General features: G+C 40.0%; 1 protein-coding gene and 1 long non-coding RNA gene across 2 annotated transcripts in view; one reads left to right on the forward strand and one right to left on the reverse strand.

Moving 5' to 3' along the window:
• LOC118895603 overlaps positions 1–27052 on the reverse strand; it is a 32866-nt gene that overhangs the window by 4110 nt on the left and 1704 nt on the right. The window lies entirely within an intron of this gene.
• On the forward strand, positions 9616–9957 carry LOC118895601 (non-histone chromosomal protein HMG-17-like). Its single transcript, XM_036852928.1, is given in 2 exon segments — positions 9616–9634; positions 9637–9957. Coding segments are annotated over 2 exon segments (270 nt in total). The 3' UTR covers positions 9888–9957.

Consider the following 27052-nt stretch of genomic DNA (forward strand, 5'->3'; position numbering starts at 1 on the left):
GGGGTTTGCTTACATGAGCTACTCTGGTAGCTCCATGAAACTCTCCTTTTCTCTAAACTATTTTGAATTGATTTTCATCCCAACCAACCAAAAGAGTTCTAGCCCAGGCAAGTACTCAGAAGCCTGGTATAGGGATGAAAAGTAAATGCTTCGATTGTTCCCAGGCTGCATCTGAGCAGGTAAACAAGGGTACAAGGTAGTGAGGGTGTCTGTGAAAAGCTGGATCATGAAAAGCTGAGCCATGCATCTAGGGCTGATTAAGAAATGAAGTGGCAGGACAGAACTTTGTAAGAAAATTAATGTGCTAAAGGAATGGAAGGATACCGACATTTAGGATTAAGAGGTAGCGCCGTTCCTGGAGACACACCTTCAGTACAGTCACGGAATAGATCCAAGTGTAGTGTGGTTAAAGGTCATCAGATTGAGAGGATTCAAGGAAGTAGAAGATAGGGCTGTCCAAATGGACAAGCAAATGATCCCAGATGATGGTGGGACTCACACGGAGATGAAGACCATAAACTAAGAAAAGAATAACTAGGAAGTTGGCAGATGGCAGTAACCAGCAGGAGAGGGTAGATGGTTGAAAAATATAATTCTGAAAGGAGAGGCTTCCCATCAGCGTGAGACAGATTAACAGTCTCCACCCCAGATGGGAGTAGAAAGAGTAGTTTCCTAAAGGGAAACCAGGTTTTCTGCTTAAGACCAGGAGGTGGAAGGAGTATTTGTTATAAGGATGAGACTATAGGTGAGTTTGTTTTGAATAGGCAGGAGTGTCCAGAGGACACAGGGTAGAGGACAGAGCCAGAAGAGGAAGGGTTTGGGAGGATTGCAAGAGTGGAATGGAGAGGATAGCTTCCTGGAGAGCCTTGTATTGACGAAGTGCTTGAGTGTGATGGGAAAGTGAGGAGTAACTGGCCTTGGGTGTCTCAGGAAATTCTTATGAGAAGATGTTTCAGAATGGGCCCAAGCAAGGCTTAGGAGGCATCAGAATTCTGAGGAGGGGACAGTTGGCATCTAGGTCTAGGGGTGCATTTTTTCCTACTCTATGTCAGTAGAGACATATGGTACTAACAGCCTTTATTCAAGGTTCTTTGATTTACTCAAATTGTTTGAGTATCTCTTATGTGCAGGCACTGTGCTAGATTCTGGGATGGGGTTACAATGGCAAGAGATAGGAACAGCCTCTTCCTCAGGAAACATAAAATACAGTGTGAGCTGTGGGCCTATTGGATGGTCTGAATGTTCGTGTTCCCCCAAAATGCTTATGTTGAAATCCTAGCCCCAGGGTGAGGGTGACGAGGAAGTGAGACATTTGGGAGGTGACTGGGTTCATGAGTGAGGGTAGAGCATTATGAATGGGATTGGTGCCCTTATAAAAGAGGCCCCAGAGAGAGCTTGCTTACCCCTTCCACCATGTGAGGACACAGTGGGAAGTCTGCAGCCCGAAAGAGGGTCCTCGCCTGACCGTGCTGGCACCCTGATATTAGACTTTCAGCCTCCAGAATTGTTAGACATAAATTGCTGTGGTTTTTGAGTTACCCAGTCTGTGATGTTTTGTTATAGCAGCTGAACAGACTAAGACACAGTAAATAGACAGTTATAATGTTTTATATCATGATGGGGAAGTACAGGGTGTGAGAGGAATATGGACGGTAGGGGTGGGACACGTAACCGAGATTAGGAATATCAAGGACTGCTTCATGAGGAAGTGCTGAATAAGCTGAGACCTAAAGTGTGGGTGTGAATTATGAGGAGGGGACAAAGGCAAGGGAAGACAAAGTGCGGGCACTTCAGGCGAGAGACAGCGTGAGCAACGTCCCAGAGGCAGAGGCATTGAAAGAAGCCTGTTTCCTATCTTATAGGCCGTTGTGAGATCTAGCTCTTAGAATAGTGTCCTGGCACAGAGTAAGTATCCCATAAATATCTGAAATGATTACTACGGGACTGCCCTGGCCGTCCAGTGGGTAAGACTCCGCGCTTCCACTGCAGGGGGCCGTGGGTTCTATCCCTGGTTGGGGAACTAAGATCCCACATGCCGTGCGGCGTAGCCAAAAATAAAAGAAAGAATTATTACTAAGTCTGGAGCACAGAATTAAGGGTGAGGGTGAAGAGAGATGAGAAATAAGGCTACCCAAGTAAGCAGAAGCCAAACTCTTAAGTCCTGGACCAGGCATTTAGACTTAATTCCAGGAGTCACTGGCAAACCACTCACAGATTATCGGCAGTGAAGTAAATTCCATGCATTTTAGAAAGCTCGGCTGAGACTAGCAGCAGGGAGATGAGGCAGAAGATTGTTGTAATCACGGTCTGAACGAGATGGGGACAAGGATGATGGAAAAACGTGAGGGATTTCAAGATATTTAGAAGGTAGATGTATTAGTTTCCTAGGACTACCGTAACAAATTACTACAAACTTTGGGGAATAAACAACAGAAATTCATTCTTTCACAGTTTTGGAGGCCAGAAGTCTGAAATCACGGCGTCCGCAGGGTTGGCAATCCTTGTTGTTCCTGTAGCGGCATAGCTCCAGACCTCCCTCCGTCTTCACAGGGGTCTTCACATGGCCCCCTCCCCTGTGCCTGCATCTCAAATCTGCCTCTCCCTCCTCTCCTTTCTCTCATAAGGACACCAGACATTGGATTTAGGGCCCATCCGAAATCCAGGATGCTCTCATCTCGAGATCCTGAACTTAATCATACCTGCAAAGATCCTGTTTCCAAATAAGGTCACATTCAAAGGCGCCAGGAGTTAGGACCTGGGTATATCTTTCGGGGGGTAGAGGTGGGGCAACAATTTGACCCAATGTAGGAGAATTAATGGGACCCTACTGATTGGCTGGATGGGGGTGAGGGGCTTTGAAGGAGAAGAGAAACCAAGGGTAGCTTCCACGAACAACTGGTGGATGACGGTGCCATTCACTAAAATAAGTAACACCGGAGGAGAGACAAGTTAGGAGAGGGAAGATGACATCTCTATTTTGAGGTGCTTGTGGAAATCCAAGTGGGGATCAAGTAGGCAGTAGGTCATATAAATTGTGAGCCTGGTAGATGGAGATGAGGGCTGGGCATACAGATTTGGGTGGTAACTGAAACTATGGGCATGGGTAAGATTGCCGAGGGAGAATCTGTAGAATAAGAAGAACCCTGATCAGAACTCGGGTACACAAAATTTTAGGGAGGGACAGGAAGAGGAGCAGTCAGGGAAGTAGGAGAAAACATTCAGAGAATAATGTCTTGGAAAAGCTCAGCGAAGAGAACCATTAAGCAGGCGTGAGCTGTTTCTAAGGAGTTTTAGAGAAACCAGAATGAATGGAGAGGTGAGGAATGCAAGGAGGGTAAAGAAATATTTCAAGAAGTTTGGCTGTGAAGAGCAGGAGAGATTGGCAGGTGATAAGAGATGCGGACACAGGATTTTCTTTTGATTTTTATTTAAGATGGGAGAGACGTGTGCCTGCTAGAAAGAGAATTCTGCAGGCGGGAGAGGGGAATGTAAAGGCTAAGTCAAGGTCATTGAGGAGGCAGCATAGGTGAGACATCAACCTCAGACAAGAAGAAAAACATCTCTTGTACTTAAAGGAGGAAGAGGGGAAAGGATGGCTATAGAAGGAGGCAAGTTTGCTGACTTGATGGCAGGAAGCTAAGAGTTTTTTTATTCATTCCACAAATATATTTTTTAACAAATATTTTTGAATGCCTGGCACATGCCAGGCACTGTTCTAGATGCTAGTGATACAAAGAGAATAAAACAAAGTCTCCATCTCCACAGAACTTACATTTCAAGTGAGAAGATGGAGAAATATATATGAATGTATGTATTTTTCAATGCCAAGGTAGTTGGTAAACGCTATGAGAAAAAATAAAGAAGCTTAAGGAGAGAGAGTTTGGGAAGGGTATCTGTTTAAATGGGGTGCCTAGGTTCAGCCTCTCTGAGGTATGAAAAGGCAAGGCATTAAAGATCCAGGAGAAGCATTCCAGGCAGAGAGAACAACAGATACACAGGTCCTGAGGCAGGAATATGGTTGGCAGCAGCAAAGAATAATAGCAAGGAGGCCCCCTGAAACTAATATAATAGTGTAAGTCAATTCTACTTCAATTGTTTTTAAAAAAGTAAGGAGGCGAGTGCAGCTGCAGCAGAGCGAGGTAGGAGGGAGGTATAAGAATGGTAGCAGGGTTCCGGTCACAGAGGTTTAGTAGTCTTGGTGAAGACTTTAGATTTTTAGTCCAAGAGTGATGGGGACCTCTTGGAAGGTTTTGAAGAGAGAGTGACATAATTTGTAAACAAATAATTTGCTGCATGTGCAGAATAGAGGTAGGGAGCAAGAAAGGAAGTAGGGAGTCCAGTTAGGAAGTTACTGCAACCAGTCAGATGAGACATGATGATGGCTTGGACCGGCAGGTAGCTGTGGAGGGGTTAAAAAAAAAAAGTCAAATTGAGCATCTATCCTGAAAATGATGCCCACAGGACTTACTGACAGACTGAAGATGGGATGTGAAGAAAAAAAGTAAAGAGCCTCAAACAACCTCACGCTGGCTGAGGTAGAATTGGTTCCTTCAAAGAAATCCTAGCCCAGGTGTGTGAAGAACGTTTGGACGAGATAAGTACATAACACAGGGAGAAGGGAAGGAAGTGAGTATCTGCTAGATGCCTGTATGTCATTTCATGTGTCATCTCATTGAATCCTCTCCACCACCTTTGGTGATATTATTATCCTTAATTTTAGAGATAAGAAAAAATTGTAATTTAACTTAAATTTAATGATTTACTAAAGTCATAGCTTATATGTGAATTTTAACTCAAGACTGTCTAACAACTAAGTTCTTTTCACTAGCTTAGAAAAATAACACTTTTACAGCACTAGTACAAATTAAAAGATTTAATTTATTTGAAGCAAACTTGTACTTAAGAAAAGTCAGCTTGGGCTTCCCTGGTGGCGCAGTGTTAAGAATCCGCCTGCCGGGCTTCCCTGGTGGCGCATTGGTTGAGAATCTGCCTGCCAATGCAGGGGACACGGGTTCGAGCCCTGGTCTGGGAAGATCCCACATGCCGCGGAGCACTGGGCCCGTGAGCCACAATTACTGAGCCTGCGCGTCTGGAGCCTGTGCTCCTCAACAAGAGAGGCCACGATAGTGAGAGGCCCGCGCACCGCAATGAAGAGTGGCCCCCACTTGCCGCAACTAGAGAAAGCCCTCGCACAGAAATGAAGACCCAACACAGCCATAAATAAATAAACAAATAAATAAAATTAAAAAAAAAAAAAAAAAAAGAGTCCGCCTGCCAATGCAGGGGACACAGGTTTGAGCCCTGGGCCGGGAAGATCCCACATGCCGCAGAGCAACTAAGCCCGTGCGCCACAACTACCGAGCCTGCGCTCTAGAGCCCGCGAGCCACAACTACTGAGCCCACGTGCCACAACTACTGAAGCCCGCGTGCCTAGAGCCCGTGCTCCACAACAAGAGAAACCACCGCAATGAGAAGCCTGCGCACCGCAACAAAGAGTAGCCCCCACAACTAGAGAAAGCTTGCCACAACTAGAGAAAGCCTGTGCACAGCAACGAAGACCCAACGCAGCCAGAAATAAATAAATAAAATAAATAATTTATTAAAAAAAAAAAGAAAAGTCAGCTTTAACTAGATGATAGTTCAAAGGTATGTATTCATTTTGGGAACAATTCTAAAAGACTTTTTAGGTTCTCAGGGCTACAGAGGCTAATCGCACTAGTTATTTCCCATTTCTAATTTCACCTTCAAAAGATTTATCCCTAGTACAATTTTTGCACTTATTAGCACTTATGCCATTTGTTTTTGACGCATGAAGATAGATCCAGAGCTAGAGACTATTGTTCCCTAAGAATTGGTCAAGGGCTAGAAGAGAGAAGGGAAGAAGTACACGAACAACTGCATATAGTGATAGTAACTCTTCAGCTCTGGTAAATGAAAACTTAAGGGGAGAACATAGCATGCGGAAGACTGGAGCAGGGAACCCAGGGAAGCCTTTCCATGGTCCCAAGTCTCTAAGATTCCTTAGGATCTGGACACTGGAACAATTCAAAGTAGTCTGTTTCCATCTGGACAAGATTCTTAAAAGGAGCTGGGCGGGTAAAACTACTTTGTTTCTTTATATTTCTCTCCTTAAATGTGTATACTCTCTTTTCAAACCTGGAGGAACATAACACTGGGCATATTTAAGAGTTTTCACCAAAAGCACTGAAGGAAGAGGCAGTGAGATATAGTGGAAAGGGCAAGGGCAATTCAGAGACTCAGATGGCAGCAGCGTAGCGGAGGTTCAGGAAGGGTTGTGGACCTCAGAATGCCTGCTCTACCTTGAGGTGTGCAGCCTCGGGTAGGTCATTTTCTGTGAGCCTCAGGATCCACATTTGTTAAATAGGGATAATGAGAGTAAAAATAGGAACTGCTCATAGGTTCCTATGAGAATAAAATGAGACAGTCTATATAAAGAACTTAGCCAAAGGGCTCAACAAGAGTTTGTTACTATTAATAAGTTTCACTAACAGTGTGACTCTAGACAAATGGCTTAAACGTTTTTGCCTTTTATTTTCTCAGCCATAAAATGATGGCTAGAACTAGGTGATCCTGCAGATTTCTTTACAACTTTATAGATATGATGTTATGTGTGTTTTTTCTTAAGGTGATAGAAAAGAAATGATATCTTTCAGTGGTAGCCACCAGGTGGCAGTAGTGAAGAGTTTAACTGTCATCCCATTTTGGGGGAAACTTCCTAATTTTTTCAGTATACAAATTCAAAAAAACAACAAAAAACTTTAATCATTTGTAATCCTTATTCCCAAGGAACTACCATTAAAATTTTCATGTATAACCTTCCATCCAGGTTATTTCTTCACACATATATATATATATATATATATATATATATATATATATATATATATAATATATATATAAATATATATATAAATTATTATTTTTCAATTTTATAAGAAATGAGGATAACAGACGTATTGTTTTGTAATCAATTTTTTTAACACAAAAATATATGGTGAACACCTTCCATAGCAATTCATGTGGTTCTACACCGTCATTCTTAAAAGCTCCATGGTATTCCACAGGTATTTGTTTAAAACCATGATTTGTTTGAACCATCCTCTACTTAGCAAACACTGACTGGAAAATTTCCGGAAGTGGAATGCCTGGGCTATGCACCTTTTTTTTTTTTTTTTTTTTAAGGCTTTGATACATACCACAAATTTGTCTTTTCCTATATTTTTGGTTTTGTGTCTGGTAGAGCAAGGTCCCTTATCAGTGCCTTCCTTCAGAATTTAATTGACTATCTAAAGCCTTTATTCTTCCTGATGAAATTTTAAATCTTTTAATCAAATTTTGCCCCTCTGTCTCCCCTAAAAATTTTGTGGGATTTTGACTGATACTGTGTTAAATTTATAGGTTAATTTGGGGGGAATTTTCATCATTACAATATTATGTCTTTCCATCCAGCAATATGGTACACTTCACTATTCATTCAATTCTGTCAGTAAAATTTCCATATTATTTAGTTTCCATTTAGTTTACTTCTGGATATTTTATATTTTTTTGTTGCTGTTAATAAATATTATCTTTTAAAATATTCTTCTGAAGGCTTTTGCTGGTATATGGGAACACTATTAATTTTAGGATTATTGATTTTGTAATTGGCCATGATACTGAACTCACTTAATGGGTCTAATATTCTTATCTATCCATTCATTCATTCTGTAAATATTCAGGCACTATTCTGGGTCCTGGAAATAAGCAGTAAAAAAAAAAAAAAAAAATCTGTTCTCAAGATCTTTATATTCTACTGAGAAGAAATACTAAACAAATAAATATATGACAGGTGGTGATAAGTGCTAAGAAGGTGGGGGAAGCATAGTAAGAGGATGGAAAGTGACCACAAAAAATACTATTTCAGTTAACATGTTCAAATAAGCCCCCTCTGATAGGTTGAAGTTTGAGGAGAGACCTAAAATGATGTTGTTTTTCTTGGGTTTTCCCAGTAGGTATATATACATCATTATACACTTCCCACCCACAGCAGGATTTCCATGCTCCTGGAAGATTGCCTGTCCAGTGGCAGCAACACCAAAGATTTAGTCTATAAAGGACGCTTCTAGGGTTTTCAGTGTTCTGGATTTAAAGAATGGCTCCACAAGTCCTTCCAGCCACAACCCCAATTGGACTTTAGAGGCTCACAGAGTTCAGTGTGCTCCTGGCAAGTCTACTTTCCCTCCCCTCCCAAATCTCAATGGACTATACCTGCTTCACCAATATAAACTGCCTAAGAGAACAATCCCAAGAGACCACTATTAGAGGCTACAAACCACTTAAAAGAACAATCCCAACAGGCTATAATTTTCCTTTAAAAAAAATTAGAAATAATTGCATCATACCTCAAATGCCTGTTTGCCTCCTTTTAACAGGTCAAGTTCATCATATAGATTTTTTTTTTTACATCTTTATTGGAGTATAATTGCTTTACAATGTTTCTGCTGCTTATAACAAAGTGAATCAGCTGTACGTATACATATATCCCCATATCCCCTCCCTCTTGCGTCTCCCTCCCACCCTCCCTCTCCACCCCTCCCTCTCCCACCCCTCTAGGTGGTCACAAAGCACCGAGCTGATCTCCCTGTGCTATTGCGGCTGCTTCCCACTAGCCATTTTACATTTGGTAGTGTATATATGTCCATGCCACTCTCTCACTTCGTCCCAGCTTACCCTTCCCCCTCCCCGTGTCCTCAAGTCCATTCTCTACGTCTGCGTCTTTATTCCTGTCCCGCCTCTAGGTTCATCAGAACCATTTTTTTTAGATTCCATATGTGTATGTGTTAGCATACGGTATTTGTTTTTCTCTTTCTGACTTATTTCACTCTGTATGACAGACTCTATGTCCATCCACCTCACTACAAATAACTCAATTTCATTCTTTTTATGGCTGAGTAATAGTCCATTGTATACATGTGCCACATCTTCTTCATCCATTCCTCTGTCGATGGACACTTAGGTTGCTTCCATGTCCTGGCTATTGTGACTAGTGCTGCAGTGAACATTGTGGTGCATGTCTCTCTTTGAACTCATCATATAGATTCTTAACCCCATAATGCTTTGCTCTAATCTAGCCTAACTTCCCACTTCTCTTAATCTATCCTGACTCTTTCATTTTGCTGTCATGAGTCAAATCCCCTGTTGCCCTTAACAACTCTTCTAACCCTTCTCTTTATTATCTTACTCTAACCAAAAACCTGGGCGTCTCCTTGTTTCCTTGCAATACTCTCAAGTTGTAGGTGTTTTGTTTTGTTTTGTTTTAAATCCTTCGAGTCCTGCTTGCTCTCCACTGCCAAATCCAAACCTTTCCCCTCCCTTCCAAAATCCTAGTTCCCTTGAGATGCATACCATTACACTACAGCCTGAACCCACCCAGGCTGATTGCCTGCTAAAACCAAAATATCAACATTCTCAATAGAATTTAAACAATACACAGAGTTTCAAAACAGAACAGTCGGAGCAGTGTGAAGAAGAGGTGAGAGTGACCCCTGGACCGGCCAAAGCCGCACGCCACTGCGTCCCCGTGTCCAGCACCTACGTCCCGCCGCTGTCGCCACCATGCCCAAGAGAAAGGCTGAAAGGATGATAAAGGAGATAAAACCAAGGTGAAGGACGAACCACAGAGAAGATCTGCAAGGTCATCTGCTAAACCTGCTCCTCCAAAGCCAGAGCCCAAGCCTAAAAAGGCCCCTGCAAAGAAGGGAGAGAAGGTACCCAAAGGGAAAAAGGGGAAAGCTGATGCAGGCAAGGGTGGGAATAACCCTGCAGAAAACGGAGATGCCCAAACAGACCAGGCACAGAAAGCTGAGGGTGCAGGAGATGCCAAGTGAAGTGTGTGCATTCTTGATGACTGTGTGCTTCTGCTGACTGTACAGTTTGAAGCACTATTTTCTATCAAGTTTTACAAAATGCAGAATTTGTTTTACTTTTTTTTTTTTTAAGCTATGTTGGTAGCATACAGAACACTTCATTGTTTTTTTTTTGGTGGAAGAGCACATGTCACTTAATAGATTGTCCCCGAGGCTGGATTGACGTGGGAAAAGAACACCCTTCCCGTCTGGTTTTGAGAGACTTCCTCTCGGTTCCCAGGAAGAGGGGTTCCTTGATGTTGACACACAGTAGCCACCTTGGCACAAACGCCTTGTGGTGTGGAAAAACTAAATTTAGTTTTTATGTCCTCTTCTCCATCCCCCACCTTCAGCCTAGACTTGACTCCCTTAAACCCAGAGACCTGTTGGAACCTGACCCCTCAAAGTTAGTTACCAGTACGTCAGGCAATCTGGACTTTCCAGTGTGACCACTGAGATGGCGTCCCTCAAAAGAGCAGCGGTTCCTTTTTTAGGTTGTGGATCTTCAGATTGATACTTCTGCCATTTTCATTTCCATTTCCTGAAAGTCAGGGTCGGCTTGTGAAAAGTTGTTAAACAACATGCTAAATGTGAAATGTCAACCCTCACTCTAAACTTTCCCTGTTCAGAGCATCACATGAAGACTTCACTGGGTTTTATAGTGGCTTTCAGATTATGGTGGTCCACTGAAAAAGGGAGTTTGAAAGTTGTTTTATACTGTTAACGATTGTCTGCCCATGTCCTGCCTGAAATACCATGATTGTTTATGAAAAGTATCTCTAATAAAGCCAGATACAGTTTGAAAAAAAACCAAACAAACAGAACAGTCAAAATATCCAGGATAAAATCAAAATTACTAACCATACAATGAACCAGGAAAAATCTGAATTCACACAGGCAAAAAAGATGTCAATGCTGAGAGAACACAGATAGGGGAGTTATCTGACAAAGGCTTTGAAGCAGCTATTTGTTGAGAGACAATTCTCCATTGATCTCTTGTATTTCTGTATGTCTTTTGGGCAAGGGCATTAACAGCTTTTTGCCTAGACTATCTTTTCAGGGATTTTTGTATAGCAAACATCCTTGGAAGACAGAGATATGTCTTCCTCTGGGGCCAAGGGCAGATTTGTTTGCTGTCTAGATAAAAAAGATAATGTCTCTCTCCGGGGCACAGTTGGATAGGTTTGCTAGTCCCTCATTACAAACTGGAGTTTCCCATAAAGTTCCTCTCCTATAATGAAACTCACTGCATGTGCAGATATCACCTGGTCCTCCTGGCATTACTTGGTGGGACCTGGGGCTCAGGAAACTGGCGTAAATGCTGATATTCTACTTCCTGCTACTGCTCTAGGTAATAAATTGTCCTTTGTCTCTGACCCAGGAGACTCACAACTTCTGCCACTATCCATTAAACTGTGGCAGCCTAACTTGTTACCTTGCAAGTAAGGTAAAATCCCAGGCCCTTCAAAGTTCTCAACGCTATTATAAAAATTCTCTTAACAAGCAATCAAAAGCACTTTTGAAACCAATGGAAAAATACAAAGTATCAGCAAAGAAATAGAAAATATAAAGAAGAAACATATGTTTAGTTGGAATTGAAAAATATAGTAGCAAAATTATAAAATTCACTGGATGGTCTCAGTAGCAGAGAAGATGACAGAGAAAAGTATCGGTGAAATTGAAAACAGATCAATACAAATTATCCAACCTGAACAACAGAGAAAAAAAATTGGATAAACAATGAATAGAATCTCAGGGACCTGCGGGATAATAACAAAAGGTGTTGAAAATTTTTTGAATAAATAATAAATGAAAAGTCTCAAGTTTGGTAAAAGACATAAACCTACAGATTCAGAAGCTCAACCAAAGTCCAAACATAATGAACATAAAGAAGTCTGTGCCCAGACACATCATCATCAAAATGCTGAAAAAAATACAAAGAAAAAATCTTGAAAGCAGCCAGAGAAATGCAATATATTACCTACAGAATAACAACAATTTGAGTTACCATGCAGTCTGGAAGGAAGGGAAATAACATTTTTAAAGTGCTGAAAGAAAAGAATGGTCAACACATAATAGTATGTGCAGTAAAAATATCTTTCAGAAATTAAGGTGAAATAATGGCATTCTCAGATGAAGAAAAAATAAAAGAACTCACTGCCAGCAGGTCTGTTCTAAAAGAATTGCTAAAAGAAATTCTTTAGACAAAAGAGAAATGATACTAGAAGGAAACTGGAACATCAGGAACGAAGAAAGAGCACCAGAAATGGTAAATACCTGTATAAATATGGTAGACTATTCTCCTCTTGAATTCATAAAATATGTTTGATGTTAAAGGCAAAAATTACAACATTGTCTGAGGGGGGTTTTGACACATGTAGATGTAATTGATGACAACTAGAACATAAAGGGGAGAGGATAAATGGGCCTATGTGGTGGTAAGAGTTCTATATTTCACTTGAAATGGGGAAAAAAAATTGATTCTAAGCAGATTTTAAAAGTTTAAATATTTGCACTCCTTGAACCTTGTTTTTGCCTCTAGGACTTTGCAGTTGCTTTTCCCTTTGCCTGAAAAACCATTTCCCCATATATACTGTCAGCCCTCTCTATCTGAGGGTTCTGCATCCATGGAGTCAACCAATCTCAGATGGAAAATATTTGGAAAAAAATTCCAGAAGTTCCAAAATGCAAAACTTGAATTTGTCATGTGCTAGCAACTATTTACATAGGATTTACATGTATTAGGTATTGTACATAATCTGGAGATGATTTAAAGTATATGGGAGGATGTGTGTAGGTTATACGCAAATACTACCCCATTTTATATAAGGTCTCTGAGCATTTATGGATTTTGGTATCCTCAGGGGTCCTGGAACCAATTCCCAGAGGAACTAAGTGTTTTATACATGGCATCTAGCTAGGTTTTTCTTTTAATTTCAATTTCTGTGTTTTAACTGGTAGTTTTAATACGTTATATATTTATTTTGATTTTTTGATGTATTTTGAACTTATTTCAACATCATTTTTGTTTATGTTTACCTTGCTTTTTCTGAGCCACTTTTTCACTCTTTTGGAGGTATTTTTTTTAAAAATTAACTTTTGTTCAGAGTTTTAAAATTCCATTTTCTCCCTTTATTTGGAATTCGTACACTATATTTGTACTTTCTAGAAGTTTTCTTGTACCTCTAACTTAACAAAATGTAAACAGTATATTAACCCTTCTTCTAAACAAAATGACTACTCCTCCTCCCAACGCCTACATGCTAGTGTTATTCAAGGTATTAGTTCTGTACATTTTTATAAACCTCACAAATTAGACATTTTTTTAGACAATGTTTAGTTGACAAGTTTGTTTACCTTTTGATTCACTTACCATTCTATCTTGCACCTCAGACCATTCTTCTAGGATAATTTCTTTTTAAATTTTTTTAAAAGCTCTCACAAAGCACTTACTTTATGCCAGGTTTTGTTATAAGTTCTATTGTCTTTTTTTAATTTGGATTACGATATTATTATGTTTTTTAAAAAAAATATTTATTTATTTATTTGGTGCACTGGTCTTAGTTGCGGCAGACGGGCTCCTTAATTGTGGCATGGGAACTCTTAGTTGCAGCATGCATGTGGGATCTAGTTCCCTGACCAGGGATCAAACCCAGGCCCCCCTGCCTGGGAGCATGGAGTCTTATCCACTGGGCCACCAGGGAAGTCCCTAGTTCTATTTTCTACTAATTCATCTAATCCTCATAACAATTCCATGAGGTATATACTATTATTGTCAACATTTTATTTTATATTGCTTCTCCTCTATTCTATTCTGTCCTTCTGAGATTACAATTAGTTATATAACAGGCTCTCTCATCCTAGTGTCCCATCTCTTAATTATCGCTTTCATATTTTTAGTTCCTTGTCTCTCTGTAGTATACCCTAGATAATTTCTTCAGATAAATCTTCTCATTTATTAACTTTCTTTTCATTTGCATCTCATTTTTTCTTTAATCTTTGCACTGAGTTTTGTCATTACAACAATTATATTTCTCATGTGCAGAAGTCTACCCTCTCCCACCTGCCTCCCCCCTGCCTATTCATTAGGCCTTGCTCATCTTTTGTGATTACATCCTTTACTTTTTTTTTTAACATTTGGAGTATAGTTATTCTATACTCTATCAGTTCCACTACTATGGTCCTTGGAGTTAATATCTGTCGAATATTATTTCTGCAGATACTCACTCACAGAAGTTTGGCTTCTTGGTGCTTGTAGTTCTTTGACTGTGAGCTCATTGCTTGACCTTAATCTTGGGAGTCCTCTTGACCTAAATTGGGGATGTTTTCTTCCAGAAAAGTTTTGCTTCTGTTTCTGCTCATAGCCAAGGCGCAACACAGACTTAAAATTAATCAGCTCCCATAGAGAGTCTTGTTTCAGTGAGGAATCCCATGCATGGCTTTCCACTTGGCAACTGGTCCAGGCTGTGTATCAAGATTGCAGCTGTTGATAGGACTTATCCTGATAGGTCCTCCTATCTGCTTGCTGATCAGCCTGGGCTAAGGGTTTGTGCGTTGGGTGGTGGTGGTAGGGATTCCTTAGGACTTTCTCAACTTCTTGAGGATCAGTGATGCCTTATAGAGCATATCTCGTGTAGATTATACCCATTCTGCCAGAGGAGGACCCCTCAAAGAGCCTTACCAGCCATGCTTCTGGAAGAAATATTTGATATTCTTTATTTGTAAAGGAAGTATCCTATTCCTAATTTACCAAAGATTTTTAAATTAAAATGGATGTTAAATTTTATATCAAATGCCTTTTTCAGTATCTGTAGAGATGATGACAGATAAGATTTTTCTCCTTTAAGCAATTTTATTAGAATTGTTTTATCTCCTAGATTCATTGCCTGCCTCTAAAACGGGAACTGTGCTCTTTAAATATTTTTCCTTTGCCAGCTGGCACAATGTTATGTTATGTCAGTAGAAGGTGCTGGAAAGAATTTTCCTTCTTAGTTCTTGCTTGCTTTCTTGCCTGGCACTTGAAACACACATAGCTTCTCTCGCACCCCCCATCCTGCAGTGCTTTGCCTTTGCCTGGCTGCTGCACTACAGACAGCTTCTTAGCGCCTCGCTGCTACACTGCAAGTGGCTTCCCCAGCACCAGGCTCCTGCATTCTGGGCAATTTCCCCAGCACCCAGCAGCTTCCCCAGATCCACCTTCAGACTTTTGGAGCAGAGTGGCTCCCACAAGACACTGACCCATGAACAGCTTTCTCTGGTACCCTAGAGAGTAAATTTTCAGTAAATTCCAGAAGGTGGATTTCTAGCATGCTTCGCTGGCACACAACCAAAGCAAATTCCCTGCCAGTCAATAAGCCATGGCCTTGCCCTCTCTAACAAGGTCTAGATCTCAGCCTGCAGCTGGGGACAGGGCCAGGGGTACCTTGGGGAACCTATCTCAGCCCTAGGGGTAGTAATTACTTCTTATATCTGATATTCCTATATTTAGAGTTCTCTTCACTTTCTTTTTTTTTTTTTTTTTTTTAATTATTTATTTATTTTATTTATGGTTGTGTTGGGTCTTCGTTTCTGTGTGAGGGCTTTTTCCAGTCGTGGCAAGCGGGGTCCACTCTTCATCGCGGTGCGCGGGCCTCTCACTATCACGGCCTCTCCTGTTGCGGAGTACAGGCTCCAGATGCGCAGGCTCAGTAACTGTGGCTCACGGGCCCAGCCGCTCCACTGCATGTGGGATCCTCCCGGACCAGGGATCGAACCCGTGTCCCCTGCATTGGCAGGCAGATTCTCAACCACTGAGCCACCAGGGAAGCCCAATAATTCTCTATATTAAACTTTGCATGGTCGGATTACTGTGGTTTGTATTTTCTGATTGACCTTGGCTGATACTTTCAGTCATTTCTAAATTTACTGAGAATTTTAAAAACTATCTCCCAGTTTTTGGTCTATGTTGGTGAATGTTCCATATGCATTTTGAAATAAATGTGTACTCTGCCACTGTTTGATGTAGTGTTCTATGAATATCAAGTAGGTCAAATTGGTTGATAAAATTGTTCGAGTCCTCTATATCGTTGCTGATTTTAAAATCTACTTGTCTATCAAAAATTGAGAGGGGAATGTTGAAATCTCAGTTATAATTGTGGATTTTTCTACTTCTCTTTTCTGTTGTCAGTTTTTAATTCATGTAATCTGAAGCTTTGTAACTACATCTTGATGAACTGACCCTTTTATTATTATGAAACGTCCCTCTTTATCCCTTGTCTTGAAGATAGGCCAAATTCCTTTTCCTAAAGTCTACTTTGTCTGACAATAATATAGGTATTCCAGCTTTATTCTGTTTGCATATCTTTTCTCATCATTTTACTTTGAACTTATCTGTGTCTTTGTGGTGATGATGCCTTTTTTTGTAAACAGTACATAATTGGGCCTTGCTTTTTTAGTTAGAGAGGTATGTCTTTTTAATTGCAGGGTTAGACCTTTTACAATGTATTTAATTACTAATATAGTTGATATTTGTTTCTATTTGTTCAATCTACATTTTTAATTTTCACTTTTCTTGGCTTCTTTTTGACTAATTTGTAGTATATTCCACTTTAATTCCTCTATTGGCTGCCTTCGCTATGCTTCTTTCATTATTTTCATTGTTGTTCTAAGTTTTACAATATGCATCTTTAACTTATCATAGTCTACTTTTGTCATACTACAACACATATAATGTAATATATATACTTCTGTTTTTCCCTCTCATTCTCTGTGATATTGTGGGCATACACTTTCTTTCTATATGTTATAATCCCCACAGTACACTGCTATTATTTTTACTTTAAACAGTCAACTATGAAAGAAATTTTAAACTGAGAAAGGAGTCTTTATTTATCCAGATATTTACCATTTCTGGTGGTTTTCATCCCTTTGTGTAGTTCTGTGTTTCCATCTGGTATCATTTTCCTTCAGCCTCAAGAGCTTCCTTTAATATTTTACATAGCACAGGTCTGTTGTGACACATTCTCTTGGCTTTTGTTTGAAAATGGCCTTATTTTGCCTTCAGTTTTGAAAGATAAGTTTGCTCCATAGAAAATTATAGGTTGGGGCTTCCCTGGTGGCACAGTGGTTAGGAGTCTGCCTGCCAGTGCAGGGGACGCGGGTGTGAGCCTTGGTCCGGGAAAATCCCACATGCCACGGAGCAACTAAGCCCGTGCGCCCCAACTCCTGAGCCTGAGCTCTAGAGCCCGCGAGCCACAACTACTGAGCCCATGTGCCACAACTACTGAAGCCCGCGTGCCTAAGAGAAGCCACCACAATGAGAAGCCCGCACACTGCAACGAAAAGCAGCCCCCTCTCGCCGCAACTAGAGAAAGCCTGAGCACAGCAACAAAGACCCAACACAGCCAAAAATAAATAAATAATAAATAAATAAATAAATTTATTTATTTAAAAAATAAATTGGGAGATATTTTGGCCATTATTTTTTCAAATACTGCCCTCTCTCAGTGGTATTCAATTACATGTATATATTAAAGCACTTCATATTTATTGTTCCCCAGGAAACTGAAACTCTTCCCTTTTTTTCTGTGTGCTATAATTTGAATAGCTTCTATTGCTGCTTTCAAGTTCAGCAATTTTTAAAAAAATAGGTCTTTATTGGAGTATAATTGCTTCACCATACCATGTTAGTTTCTGTTGCACAGCAAAGCGAATCAGCCATATGCATACACATGTCCCCATATCCCTTCCCTCTAGGTCATCGCAAAGCACAGAGCCGATCTCCCTGTGCTATGCTGCTGCTTCCCACCAGTCAACTATTTTACATTCAGTAGTGTATGTATGTTGATGCTACTCTCACTTTGCCCCAGCTTTGCCCTTTCACCCCATGTCATCAAATCCACTCTCTATGTCTACCTCTTTATTCCTGCCCTGCAACTAGGTTCATTAGTACCTTTTTTTTTTTTTAGATTCCATATATATGCATTAGCATACAGTATCTGTTTTTCTCTTTCTGACTTACTTCACTCAGTATGACAGACTCTAGGTCCATCCACCTCACCACAAATAACTCAGTTTCATTTCTTTTTATGGCTGAGTAGTATTCCATTGTATATATGTGCCACATCTTCTTTATCCATTCATCTGTCGATGGACACTTAGGTTGCTTCCATGTCCTGGTTATTGTAAATAGAGCTGCAACGAACATTGTGGTACATGACTCTCTTTTTTTTTTAATTTATTTTATTTTATTTATTTTTGGCTGCGTTGGGTCTTCGTTGCTGCACGTGGCTTTTCTCTAGTTGCGGCGAGCAGGGGCTACTCTTCGTTGCAGTGCGTGGGCTTCTCATTGCAGTGGCTTCTCTTGTTGCAGAGCATGGGCTCTAGGCACGCAGGCTTCAGTAGTTGTGGCATGCGGGCTCAGTAGTTGTGGCTCACAGGCTCTAAGTGCAGGGTCAGTAGTTGTGGCGCATGGGCTTAGCTGCTCTGCGGCATGTGGGATCTTCCCGGACCAGGGCTCAAACCCATGTCCCCTGAACTGGCAGGCGGATTCTTAACCACTGCGCCACCAGGTAAGTCCCTACATGTCTCTTTTTGATTATGGTTTTCTCAGGGGTATACACCCAGTAGTGGGGATTGCTGGGTCATATGGTAGTTCTATTTTAGTTTTTAAGGAACCTCCATACTCTTTTCCATAGTGGTTGTATCAATTTACATTCCGACCAACAGTGTAGGAGGGTTCCCTTTTCACCGCATGCTTTCCAGCATTTATTGTTTCTAGCTTTTTTGATAATGGCCATTCTAATCGGAGGTGAGGTGATACCTCATTGTAGTTTTGATTTGCATTCTCTGATAATTAGTGATGTTGAGCATCTTTCACGTGCCTCTTGGCCATCTGTATGTCTTCCTTGGTGAAATGTCTATTTAGGTCGTCCACCCATTTTTTAACTGGATGTTTGTTTCTTTGATATTGAGCTCCATGAGCTGTTTTTATATTTTGGAGATTAATCCTTTGTCTGTTGTTTCATTTGCAAATATTTTCCCCCATTCTGAGGGTTGTCTTTTTGTCTTGTTTATGGTTTCCTTTGTTGTGCAAAGCTTTTAAGTCCCATTTGTTTTATTTTTGTTTTTATTTCTGTTACTCTAGAAGGTGGGTCAAAAAAGATCTTGCTTGGTTTATGGTCAAGGAGTGTTTTTTCCTATGTTTTCCTCTAAAGTTTTATAGTGTCTGGTCTTACCTTAAGTCTTTAATCCATTTGGAGTTTATTTTGTGTAATGGTGTTAGGGAGTGTTCTTATTTCATTCTTTTATATGTAGCCGTCCAGTTTTCCAGCACCACTTATTGAAGAGGCTGACTTTTCTACATTGTATGTTCTGCCTCCTTTGTCGTAAATTAGGTGCCCATATGTGCGTGGGTTTATCTCTGGGCCTTCTATCCTGTAACCACTGATCTATACGTCTGTTTTTGTGCCAGTATCACACTGTCTTGATTACTGTAGCTTTGTGGTATAGTTTGAAGTCAGGGAGCCTGATTCCCCCAACTCAGTTTTTCCTTCTCAAGATTGCTTTGGCTATTCGGGATCTTTTGTGTTTCCATAGGAAATTGTAAAATTTTTTGTTCTAATTCTGTGAAGAACGCCATGGGTAGTTTGATAGGGATTGCATTGAATCTGTAGATTGCTTGGGTAGTACACGTCATCCCACAATATGGATCTTCCAATCCAAGAACATGGTTTACTTCTCCATTTGTTTATGTCATCTTTGATTTCTTTTCATCAGTGTTTTATAGTTTTCTGAGTACAAGTCTTTTCCCCTCCTTAGGCAGGTTTTATCCTAGGTATTTTATTCTTTCTGTTGCTATGGTAAATAGGAGTGTTTCCTTAATTTCTCTTCTTGATTTTCATTGTTGGTGTATAGGAATGCCAGAGATTTCTGTGCATTTATTTGTATCCTGAAACCTTGCAAATTCATTGATTAGTTCTAGTAGTTTTCTGGTGGCATCTTTAGGATTTTCTATGTATAGTATCATGTCATCGGCAAACAGTGACAGTTTTCCTTCTTCTTTTCCCATTTGTATTCCTTTTATTTCTTTTTCTTCTCTGATTGCCACGGCTAGGACTTCCAAAACTATGTTGAATAAGAGTGGTGAGAGTGGACATCCTTGTCTTGTTCCTGATCTTAGTGGAAATGCTTCCAGTTTTTCACCATTGAGAATGATGTTTGCTGTGGGTTTGTCATATACGGTCTTTATTATGTTGAGGTAGGTTCCCTCTATGCCCATTTTCTGGAGAGTTTTTATTATAAATGGGTGTTGAATTTTGTCAAAAGCTTTTCCTGCATCTATTGAGATGATCATATGGTTTTTATTCCTTAATTTGTTAATGTGGTGTACCATATTGATTTGCATATATTGAAGAATCTCCTCTCCTTGCATACCTGGGATAAATCCCACTTGATCATGGTGTATGATACTTTTAATGTGCTGTTGGATTCTGTTTGCTAGAATTTTGTCCAGGATTTTTGCATCTATGTTCATCAGTGATATTGGTCTATAATTTTCTTTTTTTGTGATATCTTTTTCTGGTTTTGGTATCAGGGTGATGGTGGCTTCGCAGAATGAATTTGGGAGTGTTCCTCCCTCTGCAATTTTTTGGAAGAGTTTGGGAAGGATTGGTGTTAGCTCTTCTCTAAATGTTTGATAGAATTCTCCTGTGAAGTCATCTGGTCCTGGACTTTTGTTTGTTGGAAGATTTTTAATCACAGTTTCAATTTCATTACTTGTGATAGGTCGTTTATATTTCTAATTCTTCTTGGCTCAGTCTTGGAAAATTGTACTTTTCCAAGAATTTGTCCATTTCTTCATGGTTGTCCATTTTATTGGCATATAGTTGTTTGGTAGTAGTCTCTTATAATCCTTTGTATTTCTGCAGTATCTGTTGTGATTTCTCCTTTTTCATTTCTAATTTATTGATTTGTGTCCTCTCCCTTTTTTTCTTGATGAGTCTGGCTAAGGGTTTATCAATTTTGTTTATCTTCTCAAAGAACCAGCTTTTAGTTTTATTGATCTTGCTATTGTTTTCTTCATTTCTATTTCATTTATTTCTGCTCTGATCTTTATGATTTCTTTCCTTCTACTGATTTGGGTTTTCTTTCTTCTTCTTTCTCTAGTTGTTTTAAGTGTAGAGTTAGATTGTTTATTTGAGATTGTTCTTGTTTCTTGAGGTGAGATTGAATTGCTATAAACTACCCTCTTAGAACTGCTTTTGCTGCATCCCATAGGTGTTGGGTCATCGTGTTTCGTTGTCATTTGTTTCCATGTATTTTAAAATTTCTTCTTTGATTTCTTCAGTGATCTCTTTGTTATTTAGTAGCACACTGGTTAGCCTCCATGTATTTGTGTTTTTTACAGTTTTTTTTCCCTGTAATTGATTTCCAATCTCATAGCGTTGTGGTCAGAAAAGATGCTTGATACGATTTCAATGTTCTTAAATTTTCCGAGGCTTGATTAGTGACCCAAGATGTGATCTATCCTTGAGAATGTTCCATGTGCACTTGAGATGAAAGTGTATTCTGCCACTTTTGGTGGAATGTCTATAAATATCAATTAAATCTATCTGGTCTATTGTGTCATTTAAAGCTTCTGTTCCTTATTTATTTTCTGTTTGGATGATCTGTCCATTGGTGTAAGTGGATGTTAAAGTCCCCTATTATTATTGTGTTACTGTTCGATTTCTCCTTTCATGGCTGTTAGCATTTGCCCTTATGTATTGAGGTGCTCCTATGTTGGGTGCATATATATTTACAATTGTTATATCTTCTTGGATTGATCCCTTGATCATTATGTAGTGTCCCTCCTTATTTCTTGTAACAGTCTTTATTTTAAAGTCTATTTTATCTGATACGAGTATTGGTACTCCAGGTTTCTTTTGATTTCCATTTGCATGAAATATCTTTTTCCATACCTTTACTTTCAGTCTGTATGTGTCCCTAGGTCTGAAGTGGGTCTCTTGTAGACAGCATACATATGGGTCTTGTTTTTGTATCCACTCAGCCAGTCTGTGTCTTTCGGTTGGGGCACTTAATCCATTTACATTCAAGTTTATTTTCGATATGTATGTTCCTATTAACATTTTCTTAATTGTTTTGGGTTTGTTTTTGTGGGTCTTTTTCTTCTCTTTTGTTTCCTGCCTAGAGAAGTTTCTTTAGCATTTGTTGTAAAGCTAGTTTGGTGGTGCTGAGTTCTCTTACCTTTTGCTTGTCTGAAAAGCATTTGACTTCTCCATCGAATCTGAATGAGATCCTTGCTGGGTAGAGCAATCTTGGTTGTAGGTTTTTCTCTTTCATCACTTTAAGTATATCCTGCCACTCCCTTCTGGCCTGCAGTTTCCACTAAAAAATCAGCTGATAACCTTATCAGGATTCCTTTGTATGTTATTTTTTGTTTTTCCCTTGATGCTTTTAATATTTTTTCTTTGAATTTAATTTTTGTTAGTTTGATTAATGTGTCTTGGTGTGTTTTTCCTAGGGTTTATCCTGTATGGGACTTTCTGTGCTTCCTGGACTTGGGTGACTATTTCCTTTCCCATGTTTGGGAAGTTTTCCACTATAATCTCTTCAAATATTTTCTCAGACCTTTTCTTTGTCTCTTCTTCTGGGACCCCTATAATTCGAATATTGGTGTGTTTAGTGTTGTCCCAGAGGCCTCTGAGATTGTCTTCAATTCTTTTCATTCTTTTTTCTTTATTCTGCTCCTTGGCAGTTATTTCCACCATTTTGTCTTCGAGCTCACTTATTCGTTCTGCCTCAGTTATTGTTATTGATTCCTTCTAGTGTATTTTTCATTTCAGTTATTGTGTTGTTCACCTCTGTTTGTTTGTTCTTTAGTTCTTCTAGATCTTTGTTAAACATTTCTTGTATTTTCTCAATCCATGCTTCCATTCTATTTCCGAGATTCTGGATCATCATTACTATCATTACTCTGAATTCTTTTTCAGGTAGATTGCCTATTTCCTCTTCATTTATTTGGTCTTGTAGGTTTTTACCTTGCTCCTTCATCTGTGACATATTTTTTTGCCATCTCATTTTTTTTTTTTATGAGTGGGATTATGTTCCTGTTTTATTGGTTGTTTGGCCTGAGGCTTCCAACACTGGAGTTTGTAGGCTGTTGGGTAGAGCTGGGTCTTGGTGCTGAGATGAGGACCTCTGTGAGACCTCACTATGATGAATATTCCCTGGGGTCTTAGGTTCTCTGTTAGTCCAGTGGTTTGGACTCGGAGCTCCCACTGCAGGAGCTTCCACTGACCCTGGGCTCGTGAACCAAGATCCTACAAGCCGCGTGGGGTGGCAAAAAAAAAAAAAAAAGAGAACAATAACAAAGTAAAAAAGGGAAACCAACAGATATGTTAGAAAGAATGTAAAAATAAAAATATAGATGAATCAATAACCAGATGGTACATCAGTACCACAGTAGTATAAAAGAGGAAGGAAAAGAAAAAAAAAAAAGGGCAGGGGAAAGGCCTTGGTTGTGGAGAGTGGGGCCTAAGCAAGGGCGAGGTTTGGGCAGTGAGCGGGGCCAATGCTCAGGACCCACAGGGCTGGAAAAGGCCCTGGGGGCTGTGGGGGGTGGGGCTTAGGTGCAAGGAACAGAAGGGGACCAGGCATTCCCCCCAGTCCTGGTCTCAGAGGGCAGGGGACCTCACCAGGGAGCCCAGCAGGCTTCCTGGGCTCGAGTGGGTGGGGCAAATGTCCTCCACTCCTGCTCCTCCCGTCTGGGGTCTGGGAGGGCCCCTCCCACCTGCCTCTCCTGATATCCCTGGCCTCCCTCCTATGCCCCCAAGGACCCACACAGCCTGGAGGGGCTTTGGAGGACAGGGGATCGGCCTGGAAGCTCAGCAGGCCCCCATTCCTGAGTGGGTGGGGCAATCGCCCTCCGCTCCTCACCCACTCCTCCCGGACGGCCCCTCCCACCTGCTTCTCATGACCTCCCCGGCCTCCCTTCTATGCCCCCAAGACCCACGCAGCCTGGAGGGGGCTTTGGATTGCAGGGGACCAGCCTGGGAGCTCAGCAGGCTCCCTGGGCCCCAGTGGGCAGGGCAATCGCCCTCCGCTCCTCTCCTACTCTTCCCAGAGGGTCCCTCCCACCTGCCTCTCCTGATCTCCCCAGCCTCAGGGGCGCCGATCTTGTCTGGCTTCCAGTTCTCCTCTCCCCTCAGTCCCCCTATGTACTACCAGTTCACTCTGGGGTTCCTCCCATCTCCTTGGGCATCAGAGTCCCCCAACAGCGGCTGGCAGGTGCCCTAGTTGTGCGGAGATGCTAACTCCACGTCTTCCCACACCGCCATCTTGACTCACTCTCCCACCAATCTTCTACAGTGTCTAATTTGCTGTTAAGCTTCTACAGTGATGTTTAAAATTTTCAGATACTGTATTTTTCATCTCCAGAAGTTGCATTTCATTCTTTTACATATCTTCCATTTTTATCATAATGTTCACATTTACTTGTCAGCCCTTTTTAAATGTCCTATTGCTAATTCTGTGATCTCTGTCATCTCTAGTCTGTTAACTGATATTTCTCTCAGTTATGGATCAAATTTTGCTGAAGTTTCACATATCTAGTAATTGTTTATTGTATATTGGTCATTGTGAACATTATATTGCTGATTGTCTTGATTTTGTGTGTGTGTTTTTAAGTATTGAGTCTTGTTTTGGCAGGAAGTTAAGTTATTGTGGATCAGCTTTATCCTTTCAAGGCTTGTTTTTAAATGTTGTTAGGTTAAATCTAGAGTAGCTTTTAATCTAGGGCTAGGGTAGCCCTATTACTAAAGGCATAAGCCTTCAGGTGTCTCTACTGAATTCCTCAGATGTTCAATGAGGTCTTTACTCAAGCTTGTAACTCTGAAGTTGTTCAGTCCGTTATGAGCTCTGGGAATTTTTCAATTTACAGCTCCCGGGTAATTGTTCTTTCCTTGGTAGTTGATCTTTGGTTGGCCTTGTGGAGTATTACTCTACACATGCTCAGATTAGCAGTCAGCCCAAGACTCAAGATTTCTGTAAATCTTCTTGGAGTAAATTCCTTCTTCTCTGGTATTCTGTCAAGCAAATTCCACAAATTTTATCTTTTTGCTAACCACCGTATCCTTAGTGACATGTACAGGGCCTGCCTGTTATGTGGTAGGTGCTCAATAAAATATTTTTATGAATACATGGATTTATACAAATTATTCCCTCATATTTAAAATTCCCTTTGTATCTGAATATACCTCCTTTTTAATTTCTAACATCATCTCTCCCGTTTAAAAATCTTTGCTATTTTTATTTTGCCATACTTATTTTATTGATCATTTCAAACAACCAGCTCTTTCCTTTTTTGATCTATATTTCTGGATTCTAATTCATTGCTTTATTAATTATTTTACCTGCTTTTCCTTAAAACTTTATGTGTTTTTCTCATTTAAGGTAAGAGGCAGTATAGTGTAGTGGTTAAAAGATTGGGTTTGATTATTGACTTTATCACTTATTAGCTGAATAAACTTCAGAAAGACACTTAACCTCTCTGAGCTTTGGTTCTTTATCTGTAAAAGAGGGAGAATATTACTTGCTTCATAGGTATATTGTGAAGATTAAATGAGTAAATTTTTTCAGAACACAACATTGTCTGACACATTAAGTACTGTATAAGTGATAGGTAGACCATTTGGTATATTTTTATTCATTCTATATTGGTTAATATTAAAATATTGATCTGTGATTTTCCTTTATATACTACTTCAGCTGAATCCTTACGTTTCAATTTTATTGTTCTCATTGTCATTAATTTCTAAATACTTTGTAAATCAGCAATTGTGATTTTCTCCTTGAACGAGAATTATATAAGAGATTTTCCTCTTAGCTTCCAAGTACAGTAGATGATGGATTTTCTTTCATCCTTTTACTTAAAAAAAAAAAAAAAGCTTATGTTTTTATTGCTCTGGTATCAGAGAGTATAACTTAAAATTGAGATTCTTCTGTGCATTTATTTTAAAAATAAATTTTTATAAACATGCACATTAAGAAAGTACCTTCTCTACCTGCAAGTTAGAAAGTTTAGTATTTAAATCTCCTACTTTAGATCCTTTTCAAAATTACTGTCTGTAGCTTGCCTTTGATATGTCAAATACTGGGAATGCTATATAATCAAACATTCTAAAGGTGAGGAGGGAGAAACAGAATGAGAACAGAAACAACAGAGGCCACTGTGACTGCACTTTGCACATATATCAAATATTTGTAAGTCTTGCTTACTCATAATTTGAGTTTATTATCTAGAATGCCACTACCAGAGGCACACTCATCTTTACTGTCCACTACAAGAAGGCCTTCCATCCTAGCTCCTAGTCTGCCTCCATACTTGAACACGTCTAGAATTTTTGAAGTCTTCTCACCTGCCCCAATCACTAGCACAGTGCTATATACAGAATACATAGTTAACTTTCATAAATCCTCAATGACCCTACTTATGAAGATATGACTTGAAGAATTCTGAAACTCAGTAAACTTACCTATAAAATGTTGATGGTAATTTGCTGTTTAGGTACTAAAATTAAAGTCCCTGTTATTTATAATGTAGTATCTCTCGTAAGATATCTGGGGTTACCACTAACCAGTGATATGGTAACCTGGTGGAGGCCAACAAGACCAAAGCTGTTCTTCTCTGGGGAACTGGAGTTCTGTCTTTAAGGGAGAGATGATTCCTGCTGTCCAATGGGATGGATAGGAAACCAGAACTGTCAGAAGAGCCCTTATATAGGCCAGTGATTCTCAATGAAAGGGGGGAGGGGACATAATTTTACCCCCCAGGGGCATTTGGCAATGTTTAGAGATGGTTTGGGTTGTTACAACTAGGGGTGGAGTACTGCTGGCAGGTAGTGGTAGAAGCCAAGTATGCTACTAAACATCTTACAATGCACAGCACAGCTGCCCACAACAAAGAATTACGTGTCTGGCTTACAGAAAAAGACAAATACTGTATGATATCACTTATATGTGGAATCTAAAAAATAATACAAATGAATGTATATCCAAAACAGAAAGAGACTCACAGATATAAAAAACAAACCTGTGGATACCAAAAGGGAGAGGGAGAAATTAGAGGTATGGATTTACAAACTACTATGTATAAAATAGATAAGCAA

This window comes from Balaenoptera musculus, chromosome 5 (genome assembly GCF_009873245.2).
Source record: "Balaenoptera musculus isolate JJ_BM4_2016_0621 chromosome 5, mBalMus1.pri.v3, whole genome shotgun sequence".
NCBI classification, from domain to species: Eukaryota; Metazoa; Chordata; class Mammalia; order Artiodactyla; family Balaenopteridae; genus Balaenoptera; species Balaenoptera musculus.